General features: G+C 38.3%; 1 protein-coding gene across 7 annotated transcripts in view; it reads right to left on the bottom strand.

The window, feature by feature from the left end:
- Positions 1-27,480, bottom strand: part of LOC143027579 (SIN3-HDAC complex-associated factor) — a 57,546-nt gene that overhangs the window by 12,378 nt on the left and 17,688 nt on the right. For 4 of the 7 annotated variants that reach the window (XM_076188899.1, XM_076188903.1, XM_076188901.1 and 1 more), the window contains exons 2-3: positions 3,337-3,436; positions 13-166 (exon numbers count right to left, since the gene is read on the bottom strand). In XM_076188899.1, coding sequence (XP_076045014.1) covers positions 13-166; positions 3,337-3,410 — 228 coding nt within the window. In that variant the 5' untranslated portion in view covers positions 3,411-3,436. Of the gene's footprint in view, positions 1-12; positions 167-548; positions 2,598-3,336; positions 3,437-8,090; positions 8,231-27,480 lie in introns of those variants that run through there. The other 3 variants (XM_076188900.1, XM_076188902.1, XM_076188898.1) reach the window with 2 other exon arrangements.

The following is a 27,480-nucleotide window of genomic DNA, read 5'->3' as shown; positions in this document are numbered from 1 at the left end:
TTTTCAACTCACATGGTGCCAATTGCGGTCAGTTCCCTTTGGCAGTTTCTTCCAACGTTTGACAAGAAGCACACATGCATTGCAAATTTCACCAGTTCGTCGCTCCTTCAAGTTGAAGCAGTCAATGAAATCGTCTTCATATTTTTTGGAGTCTGTGAATCGTGAACTGCAAAAAAAAAAAAATAAATAAATAAATAAATAAATCAAATAAAAGGGATATAGACTTTTATAACTATGGGTATTAACATGCATACACAAATAATTACAAGTACACATATATTTTAATGAAAGCAAAATTTAATCAAATAAATTGTATTTATTCAAAGATGCAAGTAAATTTCATGATACCAAAAGTAAATCTGTGTTCTAACGATTCTAATACAGAATTAATGTCAGTATATCAAAAACTACATACATACATACATATACCAAGGCTTTTTCCCCCTTACAAGGGAGGTAGCCAAAAAGGAAAAGGCATAAAATCATTCCCACCCATTCCATCCCTGAATACACTTCACACCCTTCCACCTTCCCTCTTATCTTAGCACCTCCTGGATGACGGGTCATCCCTGCACCTTGTCCACTGCCCTGGGTCAGAAGCAGTGTCACCAGACACAGCACATCCACAGCAAGGCCGCTTCATTAAATCGGCGACCCCCCTCTCCGTCCCCCCATGCATAAAAGGAGAAGACGGGGAGAAATCCCTTCGGGCTGCGTCAAATTTTGCTCACACATACTACCTCACCCCCCCATCCCCCACCCATTCCACCTCATGCATCACAACATCATCCATATACAACCATTCTCCATTCACCCCTGTCTTCTGTCCTCTCCCGTCCTTCCTCAACAGACATTCGCCTCTTTCCCAAAGCCCCCTTCACCCCATCCACCTCATCCTAGGACGTCCCCTCATGTTCACTCCCTCCACATCTGCCTTCCATACCTCTTTTACTAGTCTTTCTTCACACATTCTTTCCATGTGTCCAAACCATCCTAATACTCTTTCATCAACCCTATCTCCCAGCTCCCTTTCCACCCCTGTTCTCCTCCTCACCTCCTCATTTCTCACTCTATCTAGCCTAGTAACCCCCATCATACTTCTCAGGCACCTCATCTCAAACACATTCAAACTCCTTCTCTCTTCCTCTCTTATGTTCCATGTTTCTGCCCCATACAGTGCTGTTGGTACAATCACTCCTTCATACAGTCTCCTCTTAGCATCCATTCCCAAATGTCTATTCCTCATTACACTCTTCAATCCACCAAGGCATTTACTCGCTTCTCTCAATCTACATTCTACCTCCACCTTCACTCCACCTTTTCCTGCTACATTTGCACCCAAGTATCTAAAACTATCCACTTCCTCAAGTCGCTCTCCCTTAATGCTCACTTCCAGTCTACTGCCACTTTCACCCCTTGTACATCTCATCACCTTACTTTTACGTAAAACCACATTTATCTTTAGCTTTCTTCTATCACCCACATTTATCTTTAGCTTTCTTCTATCACCCACATTTATCTTTAGCTTTCTTCTATCACATACTCTCCCAAACTCTGTCACCAACTTCCTCAGTCCCTCCTCCGATCCTGCCACAAGCGCAGTGTCGTCCGTAAACAACAGCTGGCTCACCTCCCACTTTTCTCCATTTTCTTTAACCATCTCCAATCACTGACCCACTACCCTTGCATTTACCTCTCGCACTACCCCATCCATGTATAAGTTGAACAGCCAGGGCGACATAATGCATCCTTGACGAAGTCCCACCTTTACCTCGAAACCACTCACTCTCTCCATTTCTAATCCTGACACAAGCTCTACTACTCTCATAAAAACTCTTGACAGCTCCTAGAAGCTTTCCTCCTATCCCATATACCTGCATAACCTCCCACAGTCCCTTTCTGTCTACCCTATCATAAGCCTTTTCCAGATCCATAAAAGCCCAAAAAACATCCTTTCCCTTTCCTATAGCTTTCTCACATATTTGTCTTACCACAAAGATCTGATCTACACAACCCCTACCTGTCCTAAATCCACACTATCCCTCACCAATTAGTCCCTCTCCTAATCCTCTCAATCAAGATCCTCCCATAAGCCTTCCCAACTACACTTAACAAGCTAATCCCTCTGAAACTACTACATTCACACTTGTCCCCTTTTCCCTTGTAAAGTGGAACTATACAGGCACTCCTCCAGTCCTCCGGCACTCTACCCTCTCTCCAGCAAACATTAAATAACCTCACCAGCCAGTCCACCATCACCGTACCCCCTTTTTTTAGACATTCTGCATGGCATCCATCCAGACCAGGTGCCTTACCTGCTTTCATCATCTTAACTGCCTTCACTTCATCCTTCCTTATTTCTCCTCCAGTTTCCTCACTCATCACTCTCATTTTCTTAGCATTTCCCACTGCAACTATCTTTCCCTCCCTATCCTCCTTCACATTTAGCAACTCCCTAAAATATTCTGCCCATCTTCCCCTTACTGCCTTCTCTTCCATTATCATCTCTCCATCTGCACCTTTTACCTTTTCTTCTCTACTTGATTTGCCTCCTCTTCCTCTCTTAATTTCTTTCCAAAACATCTTTTTATTACTTTCAAAATTTTCTGTCATTCTCTTACCCCACTTCACATCTGCTCTCCTCTTTGCCTCCTTTACCGTCTGGGGTATTGGCTGCTTGTTATTGTGGCAAAGTAGCATGCAGTTGATACTTTAGGGTCTATATGGGGCACCCCTACGGACCAGAACCACACATCATTTTGTCTATGATAGAGGAAAACTCTTCATAGAGAAATGAGGACACTTTTATACTACGACTGTCCCTCCGTTATGCTGTCCCCCAACCCCTTGCTGCTGTCCTGTACCATTTCTCTGAGTATTCATTTTCTGCTGTGGGGGAATTCCCTGTGGTGGGGGAAAAGAATACTGCCACCAAGTATTTCCACTTGGATCGTAAGAGGCGAGAAGAAAGGGACGGGGAGTCGGACTAGGCATCCTTCTCCTTGTAGTCCCACAGGGGACATTCCTAAACGAAAAAGTAAAAGTATCAAAAACTAACTTTGTTAAACTAAACCAAATATTAAAATCTACTTTTCATATATGTATATATATATATATATATATATATATATATATATATATATACACACATAGATATTTACTTTTTATTGTATTTTATTTTATTTCATTTTTGCACTTGAGGTAATCCACATGAAATTATTCAATCTATCTATATACTAATAGACTTCTTCCCCATTATAACGGAGGTAGCTAGCCAAGGGATGCACCCACCCCAACTCCACTCCAATACAATAGACAAACCAAAGAGCAACAAACCTGCTTGATTTTGCTTTACAGATACAACAACCCGTTGTCGATCTGTATACTTTCGGTTTGTGGAATGAAAACATTGTGACGTTCCTTACAGCACATACACCTGTAAAAGTGAAAAATACAAATGTCAATTCAACTGCATAACAAATATATGTTTTATATTATGCTACAAAATAATTATCTTATTTCTAAGTGTTTGCTAACAGTACAAGTCAGTTTCTACATAAGTACATTGTACAATATGTTTAAATGTAAGTTTCACATACATCACATAGTATTTCATGACAATGCATTCAAATGTTACAGATAAACTAATGAACCACAATGGACTCTTACAAGACAAGGATGGGGTGGGGAATTTGTAACAATTAAAGATGGTACAACTTATTACATATTCAATATTGACAATTATATGGGCTACCATTATCCTTCTACATCCTTTTCACAGCTAGATACATATGAAACAGTTTTCAACACTAAGTACATCCTTCATTAACAAAAGATTGCAAAGCTCCACTTCCTGTAATCATACCATAGCTATAATGCACCCATATATAATAGATACATATGATTCTTTCATCCAGCTACTCTTAATTTTGGTCCTTTTTCATACCTCTTCCAAATTTTGAAGTTGATCTCACTCTCCCAAATCTTACACATTTGTTCACCATATATATATATATTTTTTCAAAACTACCTTATTGACTGATGGGAAATATATTCCAAAAAATCAAATAACAAGAAATACTAGAAACTACCCTCACACCTTCACACAGGCACCTCCAGTTAAGAACCACTGCTTTGGATACTGATTATTTCCTCTTAACGAGAACCCAGAAAGCAAAAACATTGACCAGTTACACTACAGAAGTTTCCATAAACATCATTTTCTTTTTCTTTTTAACCCCTTCACTCCGGGCCAAAATCTCGTGGGTAGCATTATCTGCCAGACGTGCGATGTTGCGTCATAACACTCGCATTATAAAAAATAAAGTCACTGCTGTATTGCTCGTTCTCTCTTTCACCTGTGAATTTTGATAACCATAGAAAATATGATGAAGCCAGTTTACAGAGTTTGGGGGTCACACAGATACAACTACAATAAATATAATCAAGATGCCGACATCGGCATCCTCGCGTACCCACTTCCTCCTCATGATGCCTACGTAGGCGTCATCGTATCAAAGGAGTTAAACTTTTAGTTAATGCAATTTACAAATATAATTTGGGCAAACTAAACCACACATAAAATAAGAATAAAAGCATAAAGAGATGGTACAGCATTGGTAAATACATATTTCTTGTGCATCCCTCCAATATGCAAATTCACACAAGTACAATGAACCTATTCTACAGTCCCCTATATAAGGAAGGTGGAAGAGTAAGACACAGGTCTAGGGATGAGTTTATTCCTGAAGAAGCTCTAAGCAAAGCCAATCAGGAATAAACTCAACCCTAGACCCATGTCTTACTCTTCCACATTCCTCTGAAGAAGCTCTAAGCGAAACTGGTCAGGAATAAACTCGGCCCTAGACTCGTGTCTTACTCTCCCACCTTCCTCAAACCTGTCACAATGTCTCAACAGTCCCCAATATATGAACAAAAATCCAAGTTATACAAGAGGTGTGTGGTTATTTAGTTCACTACCACAGATTGTGGTGTGTTCTTTGCTGTCTTGTATGAAAATCAGAATTACGTGTGACCAATAATGGACACATGCAAGACAGACATCACAATCATCTCCTTGTCACCCATCTTGAAAAACCTGCCAAACCTCTAATTTCCACCTGGAGGTGAAGCCCTAAGAGGCTGACATGTGGTCTCTGGAATAGGCCCAATATCTCTATGAACTTTCACTATTGCCTAAATTTTTTCAAATAAAAATGGACAAATAGTGATGACTCCCAGTGACATATAATCATTCCACACTAGTACAGCACTGACAAACCTTTCTTCCCATAGAGATATAAGGAAGAACTTTGTGAACACTGCCACCCACTGTGGGGGATGAGAATTTACAGTATGTGGAACTCAATGAAACCATTATTATGTGAAATTGGTTCTTCCAGAGTAGTGGAGAGGCATGGGCCAGAAAGCAGGATTTAAAAAATCACTGAGAGATAGAGAATGGCATCCACCCTAAGTAGTTAGTGCATGGGGTGGGGCACCTGGCTAGATAGGATGTCATCAATTTTTTTTCCCAAATAAGCCCCTTTTTAACCCTTTTTCTGCTGAATTGCAATTTTTCCAAAATCAATAATTTTAGACATAATGTAAAGGAAAATGCTCATGGAATGATCAGTTTTTATAGTAGGTTTATTCAACACTCAAAATAAAGCTCTTGATCAGCTTGACGTGACAGAAAAAAATTCAATTTTGAAAAGAACCAAAGGAGACAAAAAGGTCAAAGTGTAGGCTTTATCCTTTCCCCCCCAGGACCAGACCCTTTTTCATGTTTGCCTCACTGATGGCTCATCTGATAAAGTAATATGCAAATACTACAATTCATAGGCTTAGGGACATATTAGAAGTTTTGAGAATGATCGATCAATTTAGGGCTGTGTACTGGGGGTCCAAAATTCAACAGTTTTTTCACTCAAAGGAAATGTCTGCTGAGTAGCCTATACTGCACTTCAACAGCAAAATTAATACACATGAATGGCTTTGTGGTAATCTACAATTTCTAGATATTAATAAATCTGCCCTTTCCATAAGTTCAGATGATATGAACAGCATTTTGGGAAATTTTAACTCTTTTTGTACAACAGTTTCCAGGAATCTTTGTAAAAATGCATAATTTCCTGAAATGATGAATTACCAGAATTAATGGCATTCCCTCAACCCAAATCAGCAAGACTTCATTCTCATTTTCTGCAGCTCATCTTTACAAACTCCCTCACAAAGACAAGCACTGGTGCAAGACCCTATTTTCTTAAGACAGTCACATCTTGTCAGGCTGCACTCAGCATTAAATAAGCACATGAGTAGTTCAGCACACTTCTTTGGAATGGGATGCAACCTCATCAATTTCAGCTTCAACTTTCCATCACCCAGCCATGATCAGTAAAGAGGGGGCAATCTGGTTTTGGTTGTAATGCCTTCTTCCAGATGAAAGCCTGGTAATTTGCACAATCAAGATGCAAATGGAGTGCATCCAGGGAAGGCATCAAGGACTCGACTGAACTCTTCCCCTTGCTGAACATCTTCAACTTAACATCATTTATAGATGTGCTCCCATATCCATAAATGCCACAAACGAACTGTTCTCCAGATGCCCTAGCTTCTTCCGACAGTCCAGGGGATTCTCCAAGCTCTGCCAATAATGCTGGGTCTTTCACATAGACTTTCCAAGTACTTCACTTAGCTTTCCTGGAAAACTGACTTGTGTCACAGCTTGTTACTGCATGGTATGCAATAACATTGTCCATAAACAAAGGTGGGTAGTTAATTGGATGAACAGGAATGTACTTTGGCTTCTCTGAAGTTCCACAACTCATCCATATTTCGGGTGGTAGGTGTTAACGATGACCCAGAGCAAGAACAAGGACTTCTATGTCATGACATTGGATAACCACACTGCTGTAGCCAACTTCCTTGGCCTCCTTCGCATGTTGTATGAGCCGAGTATCTATCTCCCTCCTTGTGGCTAGATTTCAGTTGTGAGATGTCACTTCGGCATGACTACCAAGCCTGATCTACATTGTTGAATCTACCTATGATTATCATTCATGCCCTTTTGACAGGTCCTTGGCACTCATCATAAGTTCTTTACTCAGAAATGAAGCTAGCTCTGCTTTGTTCTTGGGATGTGTGATAAACTGTTTCCAGGTATGTGGTAACTTGATATGTCTTGAATTTATCACCCTTCTGATTGGTCTCCTCAATCCAGCTTGATCAGAATGTGTCATATCCTTGATGGATGTCTCCAAATATCCATCAAACAAGACATCAACTCGAGAATAAACCTTTCCAAACTTTTCTTTCACAATGTCTGAGAAGACGCCTGCAAAATCCTCAAAAGTATTGTCTTTTTCAGGCTTACCAACAGCTTGAATGAGGGCCAGTGCATCTATCAGAAGACAGGTGACAGACTAACTCTTGCATATGTTTTTCACTATTTTTGCAGTTGTTTTCTCAATGAGGATGTCCCGGAGGTCCACTTTACTCTTGGCAGACAGATGCTGTCGATTTGTGTTTGCAAGGGAAAATGGAACTGGAGAGATTTCATGTTTGAGAATATTTTTCAAGTTAACATCTCTCCCACCTGAGGCTACTAGAAGTTGATGGAAAATATCTCTTTCTCCCTTTAACTCAATCACCTTGTCTTTCTGGACTGGGACTTTCACCTTGTACATTGCTGCCAAAGTTTTTGCCGTATTCTGAGGAATTCTAGAATAAAAGTCAACAGAATGGTCTTGGAGGCATGATTTGACAAGATTTGTGAAAAAGTTAGTACCCTTCACTTCAGCAAAAAGTAGCTCATCCCTCACATCATCAGGGGCAACATTACCTGTGGACAGACAAACCAGGTTTTCCGTAAATTTGGAAAATACCCCAAAATCCAGGTATTCAGTTTCATCTCACTAAACACCTGCTAGACCAGAATCTCTGTGGCTAAAATCATCATTGCTCTCTGTTGGCTGAAGGCTGTAGAGAGCGAGCGTGTCATCAGCAATCCGTGAATGTTCATTGTATGCTAAACACCACCTATCTTGCACTGCTTCCAGATGGGTTATTCCAACAATTCCTCCACTGACCTTTGCTACTTGGTTGATGTGCTTTAGTGCTTGATCAGTAGGTATCTGGCAGAGTTTGCTATTTGTTTTCTTTACTGAGAAACTTCCAGCCATGAACTCGTCATGTACCTCTGATGCTGTAGTCGCAAGGTTTCGCATGTCTGCAAGATAAACAGGACCCCACTAAGTTTAGTTAGTGTGCTCATAGAGAGAAAAGTAGGGTAACATTCTGGAAAGCACTTCAAGATGCAGTTCCCAGTTTCCCCCTCATTCAGTCCATATGAATCCCTGCAGGATGACAACCATATACATGTAGTGATGTCAGTATGTAAACGTTGAACAGTTCTTCTGTGAAGAATCAAATTCTCGCAGCAGATCCAACATCCCAGATGTGGCATCAGCGAGCTCATCAAAATACCTTGTTGTTGCTTCATCAGATTCCTGACCCTTGAATGTTGTTAAAATTCAAACTGTGACATGGCACAGCATGATGTCACTGAACCATGACCAAGCAGGAAGGCAAGATGGCAGATGAATGTTAGAAATGCATACATTTTGGCCCCAAAACACCACTCAAAGTAGGCCAATCATGATGATTTGTAGAGTGTAAGCGGGAAGAAGACTGTGAGGAGAATACAGCCAGGGGCCAAGCTGCCTCGGAGGAGTTCCTCATAGTTGGATCCTTAGTGTATTAACCTCTTCACTCCGGGCCAAAATCTCGCGGGCAGCATTATCTGGCAGACATACGATGTGTCGTAATAATACTCGCATCATAAAATATAGTCACCGCTTATATTGATCGTTCTCTCTTTCATTCGTGAATTTTGATAACCATAGAAAATGTGATGAAGACAGTTTAGAGAGTATGTCATTATGCAGGGGCAACTACAATAAATATAATCAAGACGCCAACATGGCAGCCCCTCATATCCACTTGCTCCTCATGCCGCCTACGTATGCGGCACCGTATGGAAGTGGTTAATATATAGATACATAATTACATATTCATTTCTCTCAGAGCCTGTACAGAGCACAAATGAAACTGTAAGATGAACCTTTGGGTAGTAAAGGCAAAGATGGTATGCTTACCTGACCCAATAGCTAGGTCACCATATTTCCAATGGGTATGGGATGAATGATGCTGTGACACCAGGCAAGGGGGGAGGGGTAGAGCAAGATCAAATGATATATCTACATGTACCTATCTAGCCCCCTGTGTGTCAAATGTAAGCACAAAAAGCTAAAAAAAAATTATTGAACATGAAGTCATTGATGCACCTTGTACATGTTCAAAAACTTAAATAATGTTGAGACCTGAAATAGGGTCAAAGTTTGGACCCCCCAATACCAGGCCCCTAATTGATCAATCATTCTCAGGACCAAAAAACTTCCCCTAAGTATGTGAATGGTAGTATTTACTTATTATTTTTGTCTGTGTTGTATTAATGTACGCCTTTCTAAGTCATTGGTTTATATTAAAAGAAGGGGGAGTAGTTAGCAGATGTCTGCTCTCTACATGTGAAAAATGGAATAAACATATGTGAAGATGACAAATATCTTGTGCCCAGTCCTGACATTGTATTCCTAGCTACAGGTGACGAGGCTTACAGGTTAAGAAAATAAGAAATTCTAGATTATTTTGTCCCCTGTCCATCACTGTAATAGTACACATGTTTCACCAACTTCATCACAATCCCTAACTTCTTCAGGTTAAACACTATTCTCTTGCACTTTTTGAGGGGCACTACAAAAATAAAAAGCAGAACATTCTAGGAACACTGGTTAGTGTTCACTTCACTTAAGTAAGTGGCCACAACAGTGGATGCATGAATGGAGGGAGCAACAGGTGGTTGCGCTGTGGACAGTGTAGTGGAAAAGAAAATGTAACTAGGCACACAGCGCAAGCAATTAAAATCACATCAGCTTTAGTATTATATATATATATATATATATATATATATATATATATATATATATATATATATACACACACACACCAATGGCTTTTACCCCCTTACAAGGGAGATAGCCCCCCCACCAAAAAAAAAGGCATAAAATCCAGTCCCACCTATTCCATCCCCATAAACTCTCCTATTGAACCCCCTCCTTCCCTCTTATCTTGGCTCCGCCTTGGGTCAGAAGCAATGCAGCAAGACACAGCACATCCTCAACAAGGCCACTTCATTTAATTGTTGACTTCCCTTCTCTGTCCCCTCATGCAGAAAAAGAGAACATGGGGACAAATCTCTTTGGGCTGCATCAAAATATCATTCATACATACTCCCTCACCCCCCATCCCCCACCCACTCCCTTCCATGCATCACAGCATCATCCATACACAACCATTCTCTCCACTCACCCCTATCTTCTGCCTTCTCCCTTCCTTCCTCAACAGACATTCCCCTCTTTCCCAACGCCCCTTTTACCCCATCCAGCCATCTCATCTTTGGTCACCTCCTCATGTTCACTCCTTCAACCTCTGCCTTCCACACCTCATTTACCAATCTTTCTTTACTCATTCTTTCCATGTATCCAAAACATCCCAATATTCTTTCATGAACCCTATATTCCAACTCCTTTTCCACCCTTGCTCTCCTCCGTACCTCGTTGTTTCTCACTCTACCAACCTAGCAACTCCTACCATACTTCTCTGGCATTTCATCTCGAACACATTCAGACTCCTCCTCTCTATGTTCCATGTTTCTACCCCATATAGTGCTGTAGGCATAATTATTCCAAAATCTCCTCTTAGCATCCATTCCCAAATGTCTATATCTCATTACACTTTTCAATCACCCCAAGGCATTTACTTGCTTCTCTCAATCTACATTCTATCTCCACCTCCACTCCTTTTCCTGCCACATTTGCACCTATCTAAAGCTATCCATTTCCTCCAGTCTCTCTCCCTTATACTCACTTCCAATTTGCTACCACATTCTCCCCTTGTACATCTCATCTTAATTTTACCCACATTTATCTTAAACTTCCTTTTTTCACACACCTTCCCAAACTCTGTCACTAACCTCCTTAATCCCTTCTCCGATCCTGCCACATGCAGTGTTGTCAGCAAACAACTGACTTATCTCCTATTTTTCTCTATTTTATTTAGCCATCTCCAATCCCCGACCCATTAGCCTTGTGTTTACCTCTCACACCACCCCATCCATGTATAAATTGAACAGCCAAGGTGACATAACACATCTCTGGCAAAGTTCCTCTTTTACCTTAAACCACTCTCTCCATTTCTAACACAGGTTCTAATATTCCCATAAAAACTCTTGACCAGCTTTCCTATCCCACATATCTGCAATACCTCCCACAGCACCCTTCTGTCCACCCTGTCATAAGCCCTCTCCAAATCCACAAAGGCCCAAAAAATATCCTCATTCCACTCCCAAAGCCCTCTTGCACATCCACCCTACAACAATCCAATCCATGCACCCCCCAACCATCCCAAACCCACACCACTCCTTACCAATCACCCCCTCTGTTCCTCTCCCAATCCTCCAAATCAAAAACCTTCCATAATCCTTCCCAACCACATTTAAGGGTGGGCTGAACACCTTGAATCATGAAATTTTCATCCAAAAATCAAACTTTAGATATGGGCATATTTGAATAATATAAACATCCTAAAAGCAAAATATGAATGACTTTTTCCTCCCCAGCATAATGGTGGGAGTTTAAAGGGCCCGGGAGGCGTGTCTATTTATATGGCTCACGCAAAATTAGGCCCTACATATCTATAAATATGTCTTGTTTTCACTTGTCTAATTCCATGAAATGTATTGAAAAACAGAGCAACGAGCTCCATCTAAGTGGGAAAAAACGCAGAAAAAAAGGGGTGAAGTAAGTGACCATACTTACGACACCTATATCTCACATCGTATAATGAATTTTTAAAAAAGCAGGCATGAAGGTGTTTGTACGATTTTTAAGTATTACCATGAAAAAGCAGAAGTCTGTAGTACAAAAAATACGACGTACATATTTGATTACGTCAAAAAAACGTTGACATCATGACGTAGCAAGTTTTCGGGTTCATAACATATTTCTATCTATATTTTAAACAAAACCTGAAAGTTTCAAGTTGAAAGACTAAAAAACTTTATATGATTTCTTTTGTTAAAGTGTTCAGTCCCCCCTTAACAAACAGATCCCTCCAAAACCACCACACTCACACTTGTCCTCATTTCCCTTGTAAAGTGGAACCATACAGGCACTCCTCAAGCACTCTACCCTCTTTTAGACAAACATTTAACAACCTCACCAGCCATTCCACCATCAATGCACCTCCCTTTTTTAGACACTCCCCATGACACCCATCCAACCCAGGTGCCTTACCTGCTCTCATTTTAATAATTGCTTTCACCTCATCTTTCCTTATTTCTCCTCCATTTTCCTCATTCATCACTGTCATTTTCTTAGCACTTCCCACTGCAACCACCTTTACCTCCCTATCCTCCTTCACACTTAGCAACTCCCTAAAATACTCTGTCATACTCTTACCCCATTTCACACCTGCTCTCCTTTTTTGCCCACTTTATCTTATGCTTTACTTCTCTTTTCTTTGTAACTGTGATATGATTCTTTTGTCCTATTTTGTAACCTATCTGTGAATACTTGCTTCTCTTCTACAACCTTCTTTGCTTCACCATCCCACCACTCACTACCCTTCTATTTCCTCTAGTCATCCTTGTTCCACACACCAACTTTGCACACCTTGTGACTACTGCCTTGAAATATCCCCATTCCTCCTCCACTCCTAGTTCTACTCAATCCTTCACTCCCACTCCACTCTCAGCTTTTTCTTGTACTCCTTTTCTTTACCATTTAAGCAGTTTACTCTAAGCACCTCCCTACCTTCAGTCCTTTTCCTTTCTCTATCCTTCACTCTCCTTACCTTCCATCTAAAGGGGTCTGATATTCCCTCACTCTCCTCATAGAACATGTACATCCAAAACTCTTCCTACTCATCAAAAACTGGTGTATCTCCCAGTTTTCTCCATTTTCTTCAACCATCTCCAATCCCCGGCCCATAACCCTTGTGTTTACCTCTCACATCACCCCATCCACATATAAATTGAACAGCTAAGGACCTAACACATCCCAAGCAAAGTCCCCCTTATACCTCAAATCACTTGCTCGCTCCATTTCTAATTCTAAAACAGGCTCTACTACTCTCATAAAAACTCTTGAATGCTGCTAACAGCTTTCCTCCTATCCCATATATCTGCAATACCTCCCATCGACCCTGTCATAAGCCCCCTCCAAATCCACAAAGGCCCAAAAAACATCCCCACCACTCCCCAGAGCCCTCTCACACATCTGCCCCACAAAAATCCAATCCATGCAACCCCACCTGTCCCAAACCCATATAGATCCTTACCAATCATCCCCTCTGTTCCTCTCCTGATCAAAACTCTCCTATAACCCTTCCCAACCACATTCAACCAACTCATACCTCCCAAACCACCACACTCACACTTGCCCCCCTTTATTTATATATATATATATATGTTGAATTAAATACGACAGCATTCTGACAGTTGTTCAACTTTTTCTTAATGTTTTCTATTCTTATCAACTTTTTTCCAGTTGTAGGGTGAGCTGATACAAGATCTCCATAGTTCTCCAGAGACAGAGACACCTTAATTCAATGTACCAAAATTATTGTGTACAACGAGGACCCCAGAAGGTTGAAACTCCTGGAGGCATTCCACATCAGGGATTCTGCCCCCACTATAAATATACAGTCGGACATGACATCCAGTATTAAGCTGTATAGTAACGCTAACCTGAGACATCGCTATATCGAGGTCCCCTCTCCCCCTCCCCTCCCACCCCCCACCACTCAGACGATCTGCTAGACTCCGCAGTGGGAACTCGGACAGCAGTTTATGTATTTAAACCTTTCTCTCTCTCTCTATCATTTGTACTTTCCTTTTAGACGTAAGTAAAAACACTCTTGTTAAATATCTTATGTTACACCTGTTTATTTGTATTTGTATTTTTGTAATTTATATGTACCAACATTTGTATTTATTTTTGCAGAAATTTTGTCAGTCCTGATGATGTCTCTTTGAAGACGAAAGCTCGATAATATTAAATGGAGAACTATGGAGATCTTGTATCAGCTCACCCTACAACTGGAAAAAAGTTGACAAGAAAAATAGAAAACATTAAGAAAAAGTTGAACAACTGTCAGAATGCTGTCGTAGTTAATTCAACATGCATCAAAGAAAACCTGCTTCCCTATTTCACGAATTTATATATATATATATATATATACATATATATACACACACACACATATATATACATACACACACAGACTAGATGTTGCGAGATACAAAGACGGGTCACTACGAGCATAGCTCCTCTTCCCATATAATACAACTAGGTAAATACTAGGTAAATACACACATACTCCAAATTGACATATGAACAAATATTGGACAAACTCGAACTACCAACCCTGGAACAAAGCAGGGAAAGATGAGACCTGCTAACTATCTACAGAATTATGAAGGGGATGGAAGTCCTTGATAGAGATGACTTACTAAAGTGGAATAGAAAAAAAAAAAAAAACAAGAGGACATAAAAAGAAAATTAAAAAGGATAGTTGCAGAAGAGATCTGAAAAAGAATAGCTTACCACACAGAGTGATAGATATCTGGAGCAAACTGAATGAAGAAACAGTGAATGCAAAAACTATACAAGAATTTAAGATCAAACTGGATGCTTAAAGATACAAAAGTGGGTCACTACAAGCATGACTCTATTCCTGTACAATACAACTAGGTAAATACATAAATTATATATATATATATATATATATATATATATATATGCAAAGTAGACCACTTGGAAAAAGAAACTAATGAAGCAGAGTGCTTTCGTATATTACATCTTCAGTGCAGGGTGTTCCAGATACATACATATACATATACCAAGGCTTTTTCCCCCTTCCAAGGGAGGCAGCCAAAAAGGGAAAGGCATAAAAACACTCCCACCCATTTCATCCCTAAATACACTCCACACCCCTCCCACCCTCCCTCTCATCTGAGCACCTCCTGGATGACGGGTCATCCCTGCACCCTGCCCACCGCCCTGGATCAGAAGCAGTGTCGCAAGACACAGTACATCCACAGCAAGGCCGCTTCATTTAATCGGCGACCCCCCCTCTCCGTCCCCCTTTGCATATAAGGCGAGGACGGGGAGAAATCCCTTCGGGCTGCGTCAAAATTTACTCACACATACTACCCCACCCAACATCCCCCCGCAAATTCCTCCTCATGCAGTCACAACATCATCCATATACAACCATTCTCCACTCACCTCTGTCTTCCGTCCTCTCCCTTCCTTCCTCAACAGACATTCCCCTCTTCCCCAAAGCCCCCTTCACCCCATCCATCCACCTCATCCTAGGACGTCCCCTCATGTTCACTCCCTCCACATCTGCCTTGCATACCTCTTTTACTAGTCTTTCCTCACTCATTCTTTCCATGTGTCCAAACCATCCTAATATTCTCCCAGTTTTCTCAATTTTCTTCAACCATCTCCAATCCCCGGCCCATAACCCTTGTGTTTACCTCTCACATCACCCCATCCACATATAAATTGAACAGCTAAGGACCCCTATCTCCCAAATCCTTTTTCACCCCTGTTCTCCTCCTCACCTCCTCATTTCTCACTCTATCCAGCCTAGTAACCCCCACCATACTTCTCAGACACCTCATCTCAAACACATTCAAACTCCTTCTCTCTTCTTCTCTTATGTTCCACGTTTCTGCCCCATACAGTGCTGTTGGCACAATCACTACTTCATAACAGATAAATTTGATAATTTTTTTTAATCTTCTGTCATTTCAGAGCCATTTGAAGGATTTAACAGTGTTAATGTGCAACAGATAGCTGATTCTGTGTACTATTGGTGGGTGTGAGACCTAGAGAGCACGGACAACTGGAAAGCATCAGAATATTGGAAGAGATTGATCTGCATCATCATCATCATCAATCTGCACCAGCTTCAAAAACTCTGAAAACTTAGCTGCAGCTTAGTGCTCCTTGAATACCATGAAGGCTGTGAGATGTGAGCTGGAGAATTGCAACAGAGATATGGAAGCAGTGGCTAGCAGGAAGGATCACTGCAGGCATTGTGACTCTGTCCACACAATGAAATTCATTGAGCAGCTCCAAAAAAAGGTGTGGCAAGATGCAGGCAAGGCAATGCAGACCTTGGCAAGAGAGATGGGCATCGGAGTGGCGACTATGAAGAAAGCACTGAACAAAGATCTTCACTACTCTTCATACACGAGGCGCAAGGGCCAACTACTCACCACCAAGGCCTAAGAGAACTACCCTACAAAAGCAAAGAAACTTCTCAACAAGGTCAAACAACCAGTTGAGCTGGAGATGCTCTGGTTCTTCTCAGACAGGAAGAACTTGTGCCAGGACCAGTTGCACAATGTGCAGAACAACAGGTGGCTAGCCAACAGTCCACATGAAATCCAACGGTTCATGAAGGCCAAGTTCCCTCAAACTGTGATGGTCTTTGAGTGTGTTTCCAGTGAAGGCCATGTCATACTGCCCCACATCTTTGAAGAAGGAATCAGACTCACTTCTGATGGCTATATTGAGTTGCTGTCCACTGCTGTCAAGCACTGGGTGGAAAGGGTGGCTGCAGGAAGACCATACATGTGGCAGCAGGACTCAGCTCCATGAAAACCCAGAAGCTGCTGTCTGAGAACTTCTACGACTTCACCAGTCCAACATCTGGCCCCCCAACATGCCTGATTGCAACACCATGGACTATTATGTGGCACCATTGAAAAAAACACCAATCATATTGCCTGCAACACCAAGGATCAAACTGGTGTTCAGGCGTCTCTTGAAGGACACCATGAAGGCAACATGCTGCAGGTTCAGGTCCCACCTGGAGGCCATGAAGGAGGCTCAGGGCTGCTTCTTTAAGTAAGCTTTGAATTTTGAGAATACGTTAATTTTTGGCCAAGATATGACATTTTTCTTTCCTTTCCAGAAGTGTCAAATTTATCCCGAACACCCTGTGTGTGTGTGTATTTACCTAGTTGTATTTTACGGGAAGGGGAGCTATGCTCGTGGTGTCCCGTTTTCGTATCTCATTTTATCTAAACTATTTTTAAATTTATGTATTGTTTTTGCACACACCACTTTCTCATCTAACTTGTTCCAACTGTCTATTACTCTGTGAGGAAAGCTGTTCTTTTTCACATCTCTTCTAGAGCTGTCTTTTCTTTCCATGTCCTCTTGTATTTCTATCATCCCATTTTATCAGATTCTCTCTATCAGTAATTTCTATGCCTTTCATGATTCTGTAAATAGCTATCAAATCTCCTCTCTCTCTTCTTTGCTCTAGTGTCTGTAGTTCAAGTTTTGCTAGTCTCTCTTCATATGATAGTTTTGAGAGTGTTGGTGCCAATTTTGTAATTGCTCTTTGTATTCTTTCAAGTTTTTTAATGCTTTTTTTTGCATTTGGTGACCATATCGTTGCTGCATATTCCAATCTTGGTCTTATCAGTGATAAGAATTTTCTTCACCATTTCTTCATCCAGGTATGTAAATGCCACTTTGTTGTTAAATTATAGGTTTCCCCAAAAATCTTATTTATATGTTTTTCAGGTGACATATTATTCATAACAATTACTCCCAAGTCCTTTTCATTTTCTACTTTTTTTATTCCTTCTCCCAATTTATATGATCCTGTTATTGTTTTTACTTTTTCCAAATTCCATTATACTACACTTTTTTGTATTGAACTCCATCTCCCACTTCCTACTCCATTCCTGTACTATATTTAGATCTCTTTGTAGTGATTCACAATCTTCTTCCGTGTTCACTTTTTTCAATAGTTTTGCATCATCTGCAAAAAAGCTCATATAGCTTTCAATTCCTTCATCCATATCATTAATATATATAGCAAACATTATTGGGGCCAGAACTGTTCCTTGTGGAACACAGCTTATTACTTCATCCCATTTTGAGTGTTGATCTCTTATCACTACTCTCATTTTTCTTTCTTGCAAAAAGTCTTCCATCCAATTAAGCAGTTTGCCCTGTATTCCTCCTTCAGTTTCTAATTTCTTAAGCAACTTCTTATGTGGTACTTTGTCAAAAGCTTTTTTTAGGTCTAGAAATGCACAATCAGCCCATCCATCTCTTTCTTGTATTATATCTATTAGTCTTGAATAGAAACATATTAAATTGGTGACGCATGATCGTCCTTGTCTGAATCCAAATTGCCTTGGATTGAGCACATTGTTTTTTTCTAAATATTTTACCCATCTATTTTTGACAATTCTTTCACAAATGTTTGCTATTGTACTTGTTTGAGAGACTGGCCTATAGTTGTTAGGGTCTTCTTTATTTCCTCCTTTATATATAGGTACTATATTTGCTTTTTTCCAATCTTCTCGAACTTTACCTTCTTTCAAGGAACTGTTTATTATGCTATGTATTATGTCTGCTAGTTCATTCCTGCATTCTTTCAAAATCCAGTTTGCTATTTCATCTGGTCCATGTGATTTTCTGACATCAAGATTACTCAAGTGGTTCAATATTTCATTCTTTGTTACTTCTATTTCTTTCATAGGGGGGACTTTCTCTTTCCATTCGATCTCTTCAGGTTGTATGTTCTCCCTTGTAAACACCAATTTAAAATGTTCATAATTTCCGCCATTTCAATTTCCTCTGTGTATTCAACTCCTCCTTGTCTTAATTTCTCCAAATCTTGTTTGTTTTTCAGTTTGTTGTTTACAAATCTGTAGAATAGTTTTGGTTGATCTTTACATTTTTCTATGACATCTTTTTCATATTTTCTCTTTTCCTCTCTGCACGCTTGTACATATTCATTTCTATAACAAGTATATATTTTCCATTTTTTCTGGTCTTCTGTTTTTCTTCCATTAGGTCCAAGCTTTGTCTCTTTTGTCTTTTATCTCCCTACAACTTTTGTTGTACCAGCATTTTACATATTCTTTTTCTTGTTTTTGTCTTGGGACATACTTTTCTACTCCTTTTTTATAGATTTTTGTCAAAATATTCCATTTCTCTTCTACTGTTGTATCTTCTTTGTGTATTCTTTCCCAGTTTTCATTTTGGAAGAATTCTCTTATTTTATCAAAATTTGTTTTTTCATACATCAATCTTCCTTTTCTATATTGTTCATTTCTTTTCATGTATTTTTTCTCATTTAGTTCTAGTTCTATCAATATGTGGTCACTTTTGCTTATTGGTGCCTGGTATTCTATCTTTTCCACTATTTTAGGTTCTGATGTGATTATTAGGTCTAGTCTCGATGGTTCTTCTTCATTTCTATACCTAGTATTCTTTAGGATCCATTGTGTCATTGTGTGGTCAATAATCATCTCAAGTAGGACACTTCCCCATGAGTCTTCTCCACCCGTTACGGTCATCTCTTCCCAGCATATTTCTTTGCAATTATAGTCACCCATCATAACTATTCTTCCTCCATCTTCCATTATCTCGTTTAGTGTTACTCTTGTGTCTTCTAACATGCTTTTATGTTCATTCTCTTCCCATGAGGCTGTTTTTGGGGGCACGTAGTTTATTACAAACTTTCTGCTCTTCTTATCTCTATCTTCTACTTCTATCATTATCATCTCTACTCTATTGTTCCCATATGTGACTCTCTTCACGTTTATATCCTTCTTAGTCAGGAACATAACTCCACCCCCTTGTTTTATCTTTCTGTTTCTAATCCAATAATTATATGCATTGTGTCCTATGCTGTTGGGTGGTAGTGGGCCTTTTAATTTTGTCTCAACAATTCCCATTATGTCCGGATCTTTTTCTTTCAGATATTTGTTCAGTTCATTCAGTCCTGTTATTAATCCATCTATATTTGTGTAGGATACTCTTAACTTTCTGTTATTTCCATTGTATTCTCTGTTTCTTTTGTGTTTCTCTCTTTTATGTTTCATTTCTTCAATTTCATATTCACTACTCTCCAGTAGAATTCTTGTTTTTCTGTCTCCGTTCTGGTCTCGTTTTTTTTCTTAGTATCATGTATATTCCTTATTTCCTCCTCTCTTTCCTCTTTATTCATTTCCCTTTTTATCCAAACCTTTTTATATTGTTCACTTGTTGCTAGTTTCCCTGTTTTGGATAAGATATTCTCAGCCGTAGTTTGTGACCTGAATTTAATCTTAATTGGTCTGGTCTTGTTTGTACTATATTTCCCAAGCCTGAATTTCTCTTTGATTTGTTTCATTATTTCTGGTTCATCTTCCTGAACTAATTCTAGTAAATTTCTTACTTTTTCATTTTCCTCTTTGATTCTTGTGGTTCTATCTGGGTTATGTTTCTCTTCCATTCCTAATAGAATTGTACATTTCTTTCTGTCTGCTAAGTCTCTTACTATATTCTCCTTCTGTCTCATCACTTTTATAACTGAGTCTTCAGTTTGTTCATTCATTTGCTGTCTGATTATGTCAGTGAATGCAACTTTGCTATTTTCTTGGATTTTTTTCCAACCCTCCTTGTTCTCATTATTCTCCTTTAAGACTTTATTCTCTTCTTTTACTTCTTTTAACTTTTTTTAATTCTTCAATTTCCTTAGTTAAGTTTTAGTTCGCCTTCTCTAGTTCTTCCAATTTTTCAACTCTCTGCACAATGTTGTTAACGTGACCGAACCTAAATTCCCAGTGCTCGATCATCTTATCGAGTTTCTCTTCTAGTCTTGTTAATTGGGGGGGGGGGGGGGTTGTGTCCCCCACCCTCTTTAAATCCCTGGAAAATATTCTCATCATCTTCTACTGTATTGCTCTTATCTATACTTCTAATCTTTACATTTCTGTTAGATATTTCGTCATCGCTAAATTGGTCCGGACCTCGTTTGTTTAGATTTCGTCTGCCTGCCTGGGCCAAGTCCTCACCTTCCTCATTTCCTTCCATTTCCCTCAGTAATCCCTCCCCTTCTCCTTTTTCCTTACTTTCCCTACGCCACGAGCAATTTCCCCCCCACCCTGTAAATACAATAGGTACTTCCTTTGCTTTGGGATCCACGAAATTTCACTTTTTCTTCAGAACGTCTTCTAAGCCGTCCGTTTGTTGAAGTGTGTGTGTGTGTATTTACCTAGTTGTATTTACCTAGTTGTATATTACGGGAAGGGGAGCTATGCTCGTGGGGTCCCGTCTTCATTTCTCATTTTATCTAAACAATTTTTAAATTCATGTATTGTTTTTGCACACACCACTTTCTCATCTAACTTGTTCCAACTCTCTATTACTCTGTGTGGAAAGCTGTTCTTTTTCAAATCTCTTCTATAGCTGTCTTTTTTTATTTTCTTTCCGTGTCCTCTTGTATTTCTGTCATCCCATTTTATCAGATTCTCTCTATCAGTAATTTCTATGCCTTTCATGATTCTGTAAATAGCTATCAAATCTCCTCTCTCTCTTCTTTGCTCTAGTGTCTGTAGTTCAAGTTTTTGTAGTCTCTCTTCATATGATAGTTTTGAGAGTGTTGGTGCCAGTTTTGTAATTGCTCTTTGTATTCTTTCAAGTTTTTTTATACATTTTTTTGTACTTGGTGACCATATTGTTGCTGCATATTCTAATCTTGGTCTTATCAGGGTGATTAGGATTTTCCTCACCATTTCTTCATCCAGGTATGTAAATGCCACTTTGATTGTTCTTATTAAATTATAAGTTTCTCCAAAAATCTTATTTATATGTTTTTCAGGTGACATATTATTCATAACAATGACTCCCAGGTCCTTTTCATTTTCTACTTTTTTTATTCCCTCTTCTCCCAAATTATATGATACTGTTATTCTGTTTTTGCTTTTTCCAAATTCCATTATACTGCACTTTTTTGTATTGAACTCCATCTCCCACTTCTTACTCCATTCCTGTACTTTATTTAGATCTCTCTGTAGTGATTCACAATCTTCTTCAGTTTTCACTCTTTTCAGTAGTTTTGCATCATCTGCAAAGAAGCTCATATAGCTTTCAATTCCTTCATCCATATCATTAATATATATAGCAAACATTATTGGGGCCAGGACTGTTCCCTGCGGGACACCGCTTATTACTTCATTCCATTTTGAGTGCTGGTTTCTTATCACTACTCTCATTTTTCTTTCTTGCAAAAAGTCTTCCATCCAATTTAGTAATTTACCTTGTATTCCTCCTTCAGATTCTAGTTTCTTAAGCAACTTCTTATGTGGTACTTTGTCAAAAGCTTTTTTTAGGTCTAGAAATGCACAATCAGCCCATCCATCTCTTTCTTGTATTATATCTATTAGCCTTGAATAGAAGCATATTAAATTGGTGACGCATGATCGTCCTTGTCTGAATCCAAATTGCCTTGGATTTAGTACGTTGTTTTTTTCCAAGTATTTTACCCATCTATTTTTGATAATTCTTTCACAAATTTTTGCTATTGTACTTGTTAGAGAGACTGGTCTATAGTTGCTAGGTTCTTCTTTATTTCCTCCTTTATATATAGGTACTATATTTGCTTTTTTCCAATCTTCTGGAACTTTTCCTTCTTTTAAGGAACTGCTTATTATGCTATGTATTTTGTCTGCCAGTTCATTCCTGCATTCTTTCAGAATCCAGTTTGCTATTTCATCTGGCCCATGTGATTTTCTGACATCAAAATTACCCAAGTGTGTCAATATTTCATTCTTTGTTACTTCTATTTCTTCCATAGGGGGGACTTTTTCTTTCCACTCAATCTCTTCAGGTTGTATATTTTCCCTTGTAAACACTGATTTAAAATGTTTGTTCATAATTTCTGCCATTTCCATTTCCTCAGTGTATTCAACTCCTCCTTGTCTTAATTTCTCCAAGTCTTGTTTGTTTTTCAGTTTATTGTTTACAAATCTGTAGAATAGTTTTGGTTGATCTTTACACTTTTCTATAACATCTTTTTCATATTTTCTTTTTTCCTCTCTGCGCTTTTGTACATATTCATTTCTATAACCAGTATATATTTTCCATTTTTCAGGTCTTCTGTCTTTTTTCCATCTGGTCCAGGCTTTGTCTCTTTTGTCTTTTAACTCCCTACAACTTTTGTTGTACCAGCATTTTACATATTCTTTTTCTTGTTTTTGTCTTGGGACATACTTTTCCACTCCTTTTTTGTAAATTTTTGTCAAAATATTCCATTTCTCTTCCACTGATGTTTCTTCTTTGTATATTTCTTCCCAGTTTTCTTGTTGGAAGAATTCTCTTATTTTATCAAAGTTTGTTTTTTCATACATCATTCTTCCTCTTCTATATTGTTCATTTCTTTTCATATATTTTTCTTCATTAAGTTCCAGTTCAATCAATATGTGGTCACTTTTACCTATTGGTGTTTTATATTCAATCTTGTCCACTATTCTAGGTTCAGATGTAATTATTAAGTCTAGCCTCGATGGTTCTTCTTCATTTCTATACCTAGTGTTCTCTTGTATCCATTGTGTCATTGAATGGTCAGTAATCATCTCAAGTAGAGCATTTCCCCATGAGTCATCACCACTCTTTACTGTCATTTCTTCCCAGCAGATTTCTTTGCAATTAAAGTCGCCCATCATAACTATTCTTCCTCCGTCTTCCATTATTTTAGTTAATGCTATCTTTGTGTCCTCTAACATACTTTTATATTCACTCTCCTCCCATGAGGCTGTTTTCGGAGGCACATAATTGATCACAAATTTTCTGCTCTTCTTATCTCTGTCTTCCACTTCTATCATAATCATCTCTACTGTATTCTTTCCATATATGACACCTTTCACGTTTATATCCTTCTTAGTCAGGAACATAACTCCACCCCCTTGCTTTTTCTCTCTGTTTCTAATCCAATAATTGTATGCATCATGTCCTACACTGTTGGGTGGTAGTGGGCCTTTTAATTTTGTTTCTACAATTCCCATTATGTCCGGTTCTTTTTCTTTCAAATAATCATTCAGCTCATTCAATCCTGTTATTAATCCATCTATATTTGTGTAAGACACTCTTAGTTTTCTGCCACTTCCATTGTGTTCTCTGTTTCCCTTATGTTTTTCTTTTGTATGTCGAACTTCCTTAGTTTCATGTTCACTACTCTCCAATAGAATCTCTCTTTCTCTGACTCCGTTCTGTTCTCGTTTTTTGTCTTAGCTTCCAGTCTTTTCTGCTTTTCTTCCTCTCTTTCCTCTTTATTCATTTCTCTTTTTATCCATATCTTTTTGTATTGTTCACTTGTTGCTAGTTTCCCTGTTTTGGATAAGATATTCTCTGCCGTTGTTTGTGACTTGAATTTAATCTTAATTGGTCTGGTCTTGTCTGTGCTATACTTTCCGAGTCTAAATTTCTCTTCGATTTGTTTCATAATTCCTGGTTCATCTTCCTGAACTGATTCTAGTAATTGGCTTACTTTTTCATTTTCCTCTTTGATTCTTGTGGTTCTATCTGTGTTGTGTTTCTCTTCCATTCCTAATATAATTATACATTTCTTCTTGTCTGCTAAATCCCTTACTATATTCTCCTTTTGTCTCATCACTTTAATAACTGAGTCTTCAGTATGTTCTTTCAATTGCTGTTTGACTATGTCAGTGAATGAAACCTTATTTCCTTCTTGGGTTTTCTTCCAATTTTTACTTTCTTTAGCTATCGTTTCTCTGTTTTCTTTACTATTCTTCTTCAATTCCTCATTCTCCACCTTTACCTCTCTTAACTGTCTTTTTAGGTCTTCTATTTCATCAGTTAAGTTTTTATTCGCCTTTTCCAGTTCTTCCAATCTTTCAACCCTTTGTAAAATGGTGTTCATATGACCTAACCTACTCTCCAAGTCCTCGATCACCTTATCGACCTTCTCTTCTAGTCTTGTCAGTCGGGGGGGGGGTTGTGTCCCCCCCACCCTCTTTAAATCCCTTGAAAATATTCTCATCACTTTCTGCTATATTGCTCCTATCTATACCTCTAATCTTCACATTCCTATTAGACATGTCGTCATCATCCAACTCGTCTTGGGGTCGTTTGTCTACCTTACGGCGGCCCGTCAGGGCCATTTCCTCCACCTCCTCATTACCTTCCATTTCCCCAGCAATCCCTCCCCCTCTCCTCTTTCCTTACTTTCCCACTACCCCACGAGCAATTTCCCCCCACCCTGCAAATACAAAAAGGCACTTCTCTTTGCGTTGGGATCCACAATCTTCACTTTTCTTCAGAACGTTCTTCAAGCCGTCCGTTCGTTGAAAGTGTGTGTGTGTGTGTGTGTGTGTGTGTGTGTGTGTGTGTGTATGTATATATGTTTATATAATGGGTATATATATATGTATATATATGTGTGTATATATAAATATATATATATATATATTTACACACACACATTATCAACCACAATGCACTTTAATTCTAAGCCATCAACATCGGAAGAACCGTGGAGGCTACATGCAGAAATTGAAACGTGGTATGCCCGAGGACTCGAACCTACGTCCAGTACGTCACCAGTGCTGTAGTGACTTAGACCATTACACCAAAGTCACTACAGGCTACATGCAGAAATTGAAACGTGGTATGCCCGAGGACTCAAACCTACGTCCAGCATGTGACCAGTGCTGTAATGACTTAGACCATTACACCTAGGTCACTATAGCACTGGTCATGTGCTGGCTGTAGGTTTGAGTTCTCGGGCATACCACATTTTAATTTCTGCATGTAGCCTCCACGGTTCTTCCGATGTCGATAATTAAAGTGCATTGTGGTTGATAAAAATGTATCTCTAGTCACTGGGGTCCATTCACTGTTGTACACACACACACACACACATATATATATATATATATATATATATATATATATATATATAAAAATATATAAAAATATATATATATATATAAATATATATGTATATATGAATATATGTATATATATATATATATATATATAAATATACATATATGAATATATATATATATATGTTAGTTTATTTAGTATATGTATATGTTAGTATATATATATATATATATATATATATATACATATATATATATATTTTTTTTTTACTATTACCATTCTTATTTCCATGTGAATGTATTTTTTTTTATTATTACCATTAACATTTCCATGTGTAATTGAATGTGTATGTTTGTATAATGTCCGACGGTTTTATGTGGCTATAACCTCTCCCAGTTTTCTTAATTCTGTATAAATATTGTGTTCTATTTTTTCTTTCTTGTACTCTGAGGATGCCGTAAAAGACGAAAGCGTTCAGTATTCCGACTTTAATTTCCCTGTGGTTTCGGCAATATATATAATATATATAATATATATATATATATATACATGTTCATAAAGAGCTGGAGTCCAGGAGCCATGTTATCGGAAAATTTCAAAACACAGAATTTATTACCGACGTTTCGAACCCTGTATGTGTGTATATATATATATATATATACACATATGTATATATATGAATATATATATATATACATACATACAAATGTATATATATATATATATATATATACACACACATATATATATATATATACATATGTGTGTATATATATATATATGAATATATATATATACATATATATATATACATACATATATATATATACATATATATATATATATATATATATATATATATATATACATACATATATGTATATATATACATATATATACAGATACATATATATACATATATATACATATATATATATATATATACTGTATATATATATACAGTATACATATGTATATATTTGTGTACATATATGTATATATATATATATATATATATATACATATGTATTTATATATATGTATACACATATATATACATATATATAATATATATATATATATATACATATATGTATATACATATGTACATACATATGTACATATATATATATATATATATGAAAGTACAGATAACAAGAAAGTTACACTGGTAGTTCCCCAACAGTATTAGGCTTAGCTCAGTCTCTATTCCAAATTCACTGAGTCTTTATTATGGCAAGCCATCCGACAAGTTGTGTCATTGTGACAAATGGAAATAAGCTCCACAGCAAGGACTCAAACCTTTGCCTTACAGACTGCTTATTATGAAATAAAGACGATAGTATTGAGCCAGCTGGACAGTAAAAAGGAACAACCTGGACTACGACCTGGTAGTTCCCCAACAATACTAGGCTTAGCTCAGTCTCTATCCTAAATTCACCAAGTCTTTATTATGGCGAGCCATCTGACAAGTTGCGTGTCATTGTGACAAATGGAAATAAGCTCCATGGCAAGGACTCGAACCTTTGTCTTAGTGACTGCTTATTATGAAGCAAAGATGATAGCTTTGAGCCTGCCAGGCCACAAAAAGGAATGGCCTGGACACCTGGTAGTTCCCTGACAGTACTAGACTTAACTCAGT

The sequence above is a fragment of the Oratosquilla oratoria genome, chromosome 8 (assembly GCF_046742065.1).
Source record: "Oratosquilla oratoria isolate Oo_2021 chromosome 8, ASM4674206v1, whole genome shotgun sequence".
Lineage (NCBI taxonomy): Eukaryota > Metazoa > Arthropoda > Malacostraca > Stomatopoda > Squillidae > Oratosquilla > Oratosquilla oratoria.
This window is presented reverse-complemented; position numbering and strand designations above follow the sequence as displayed.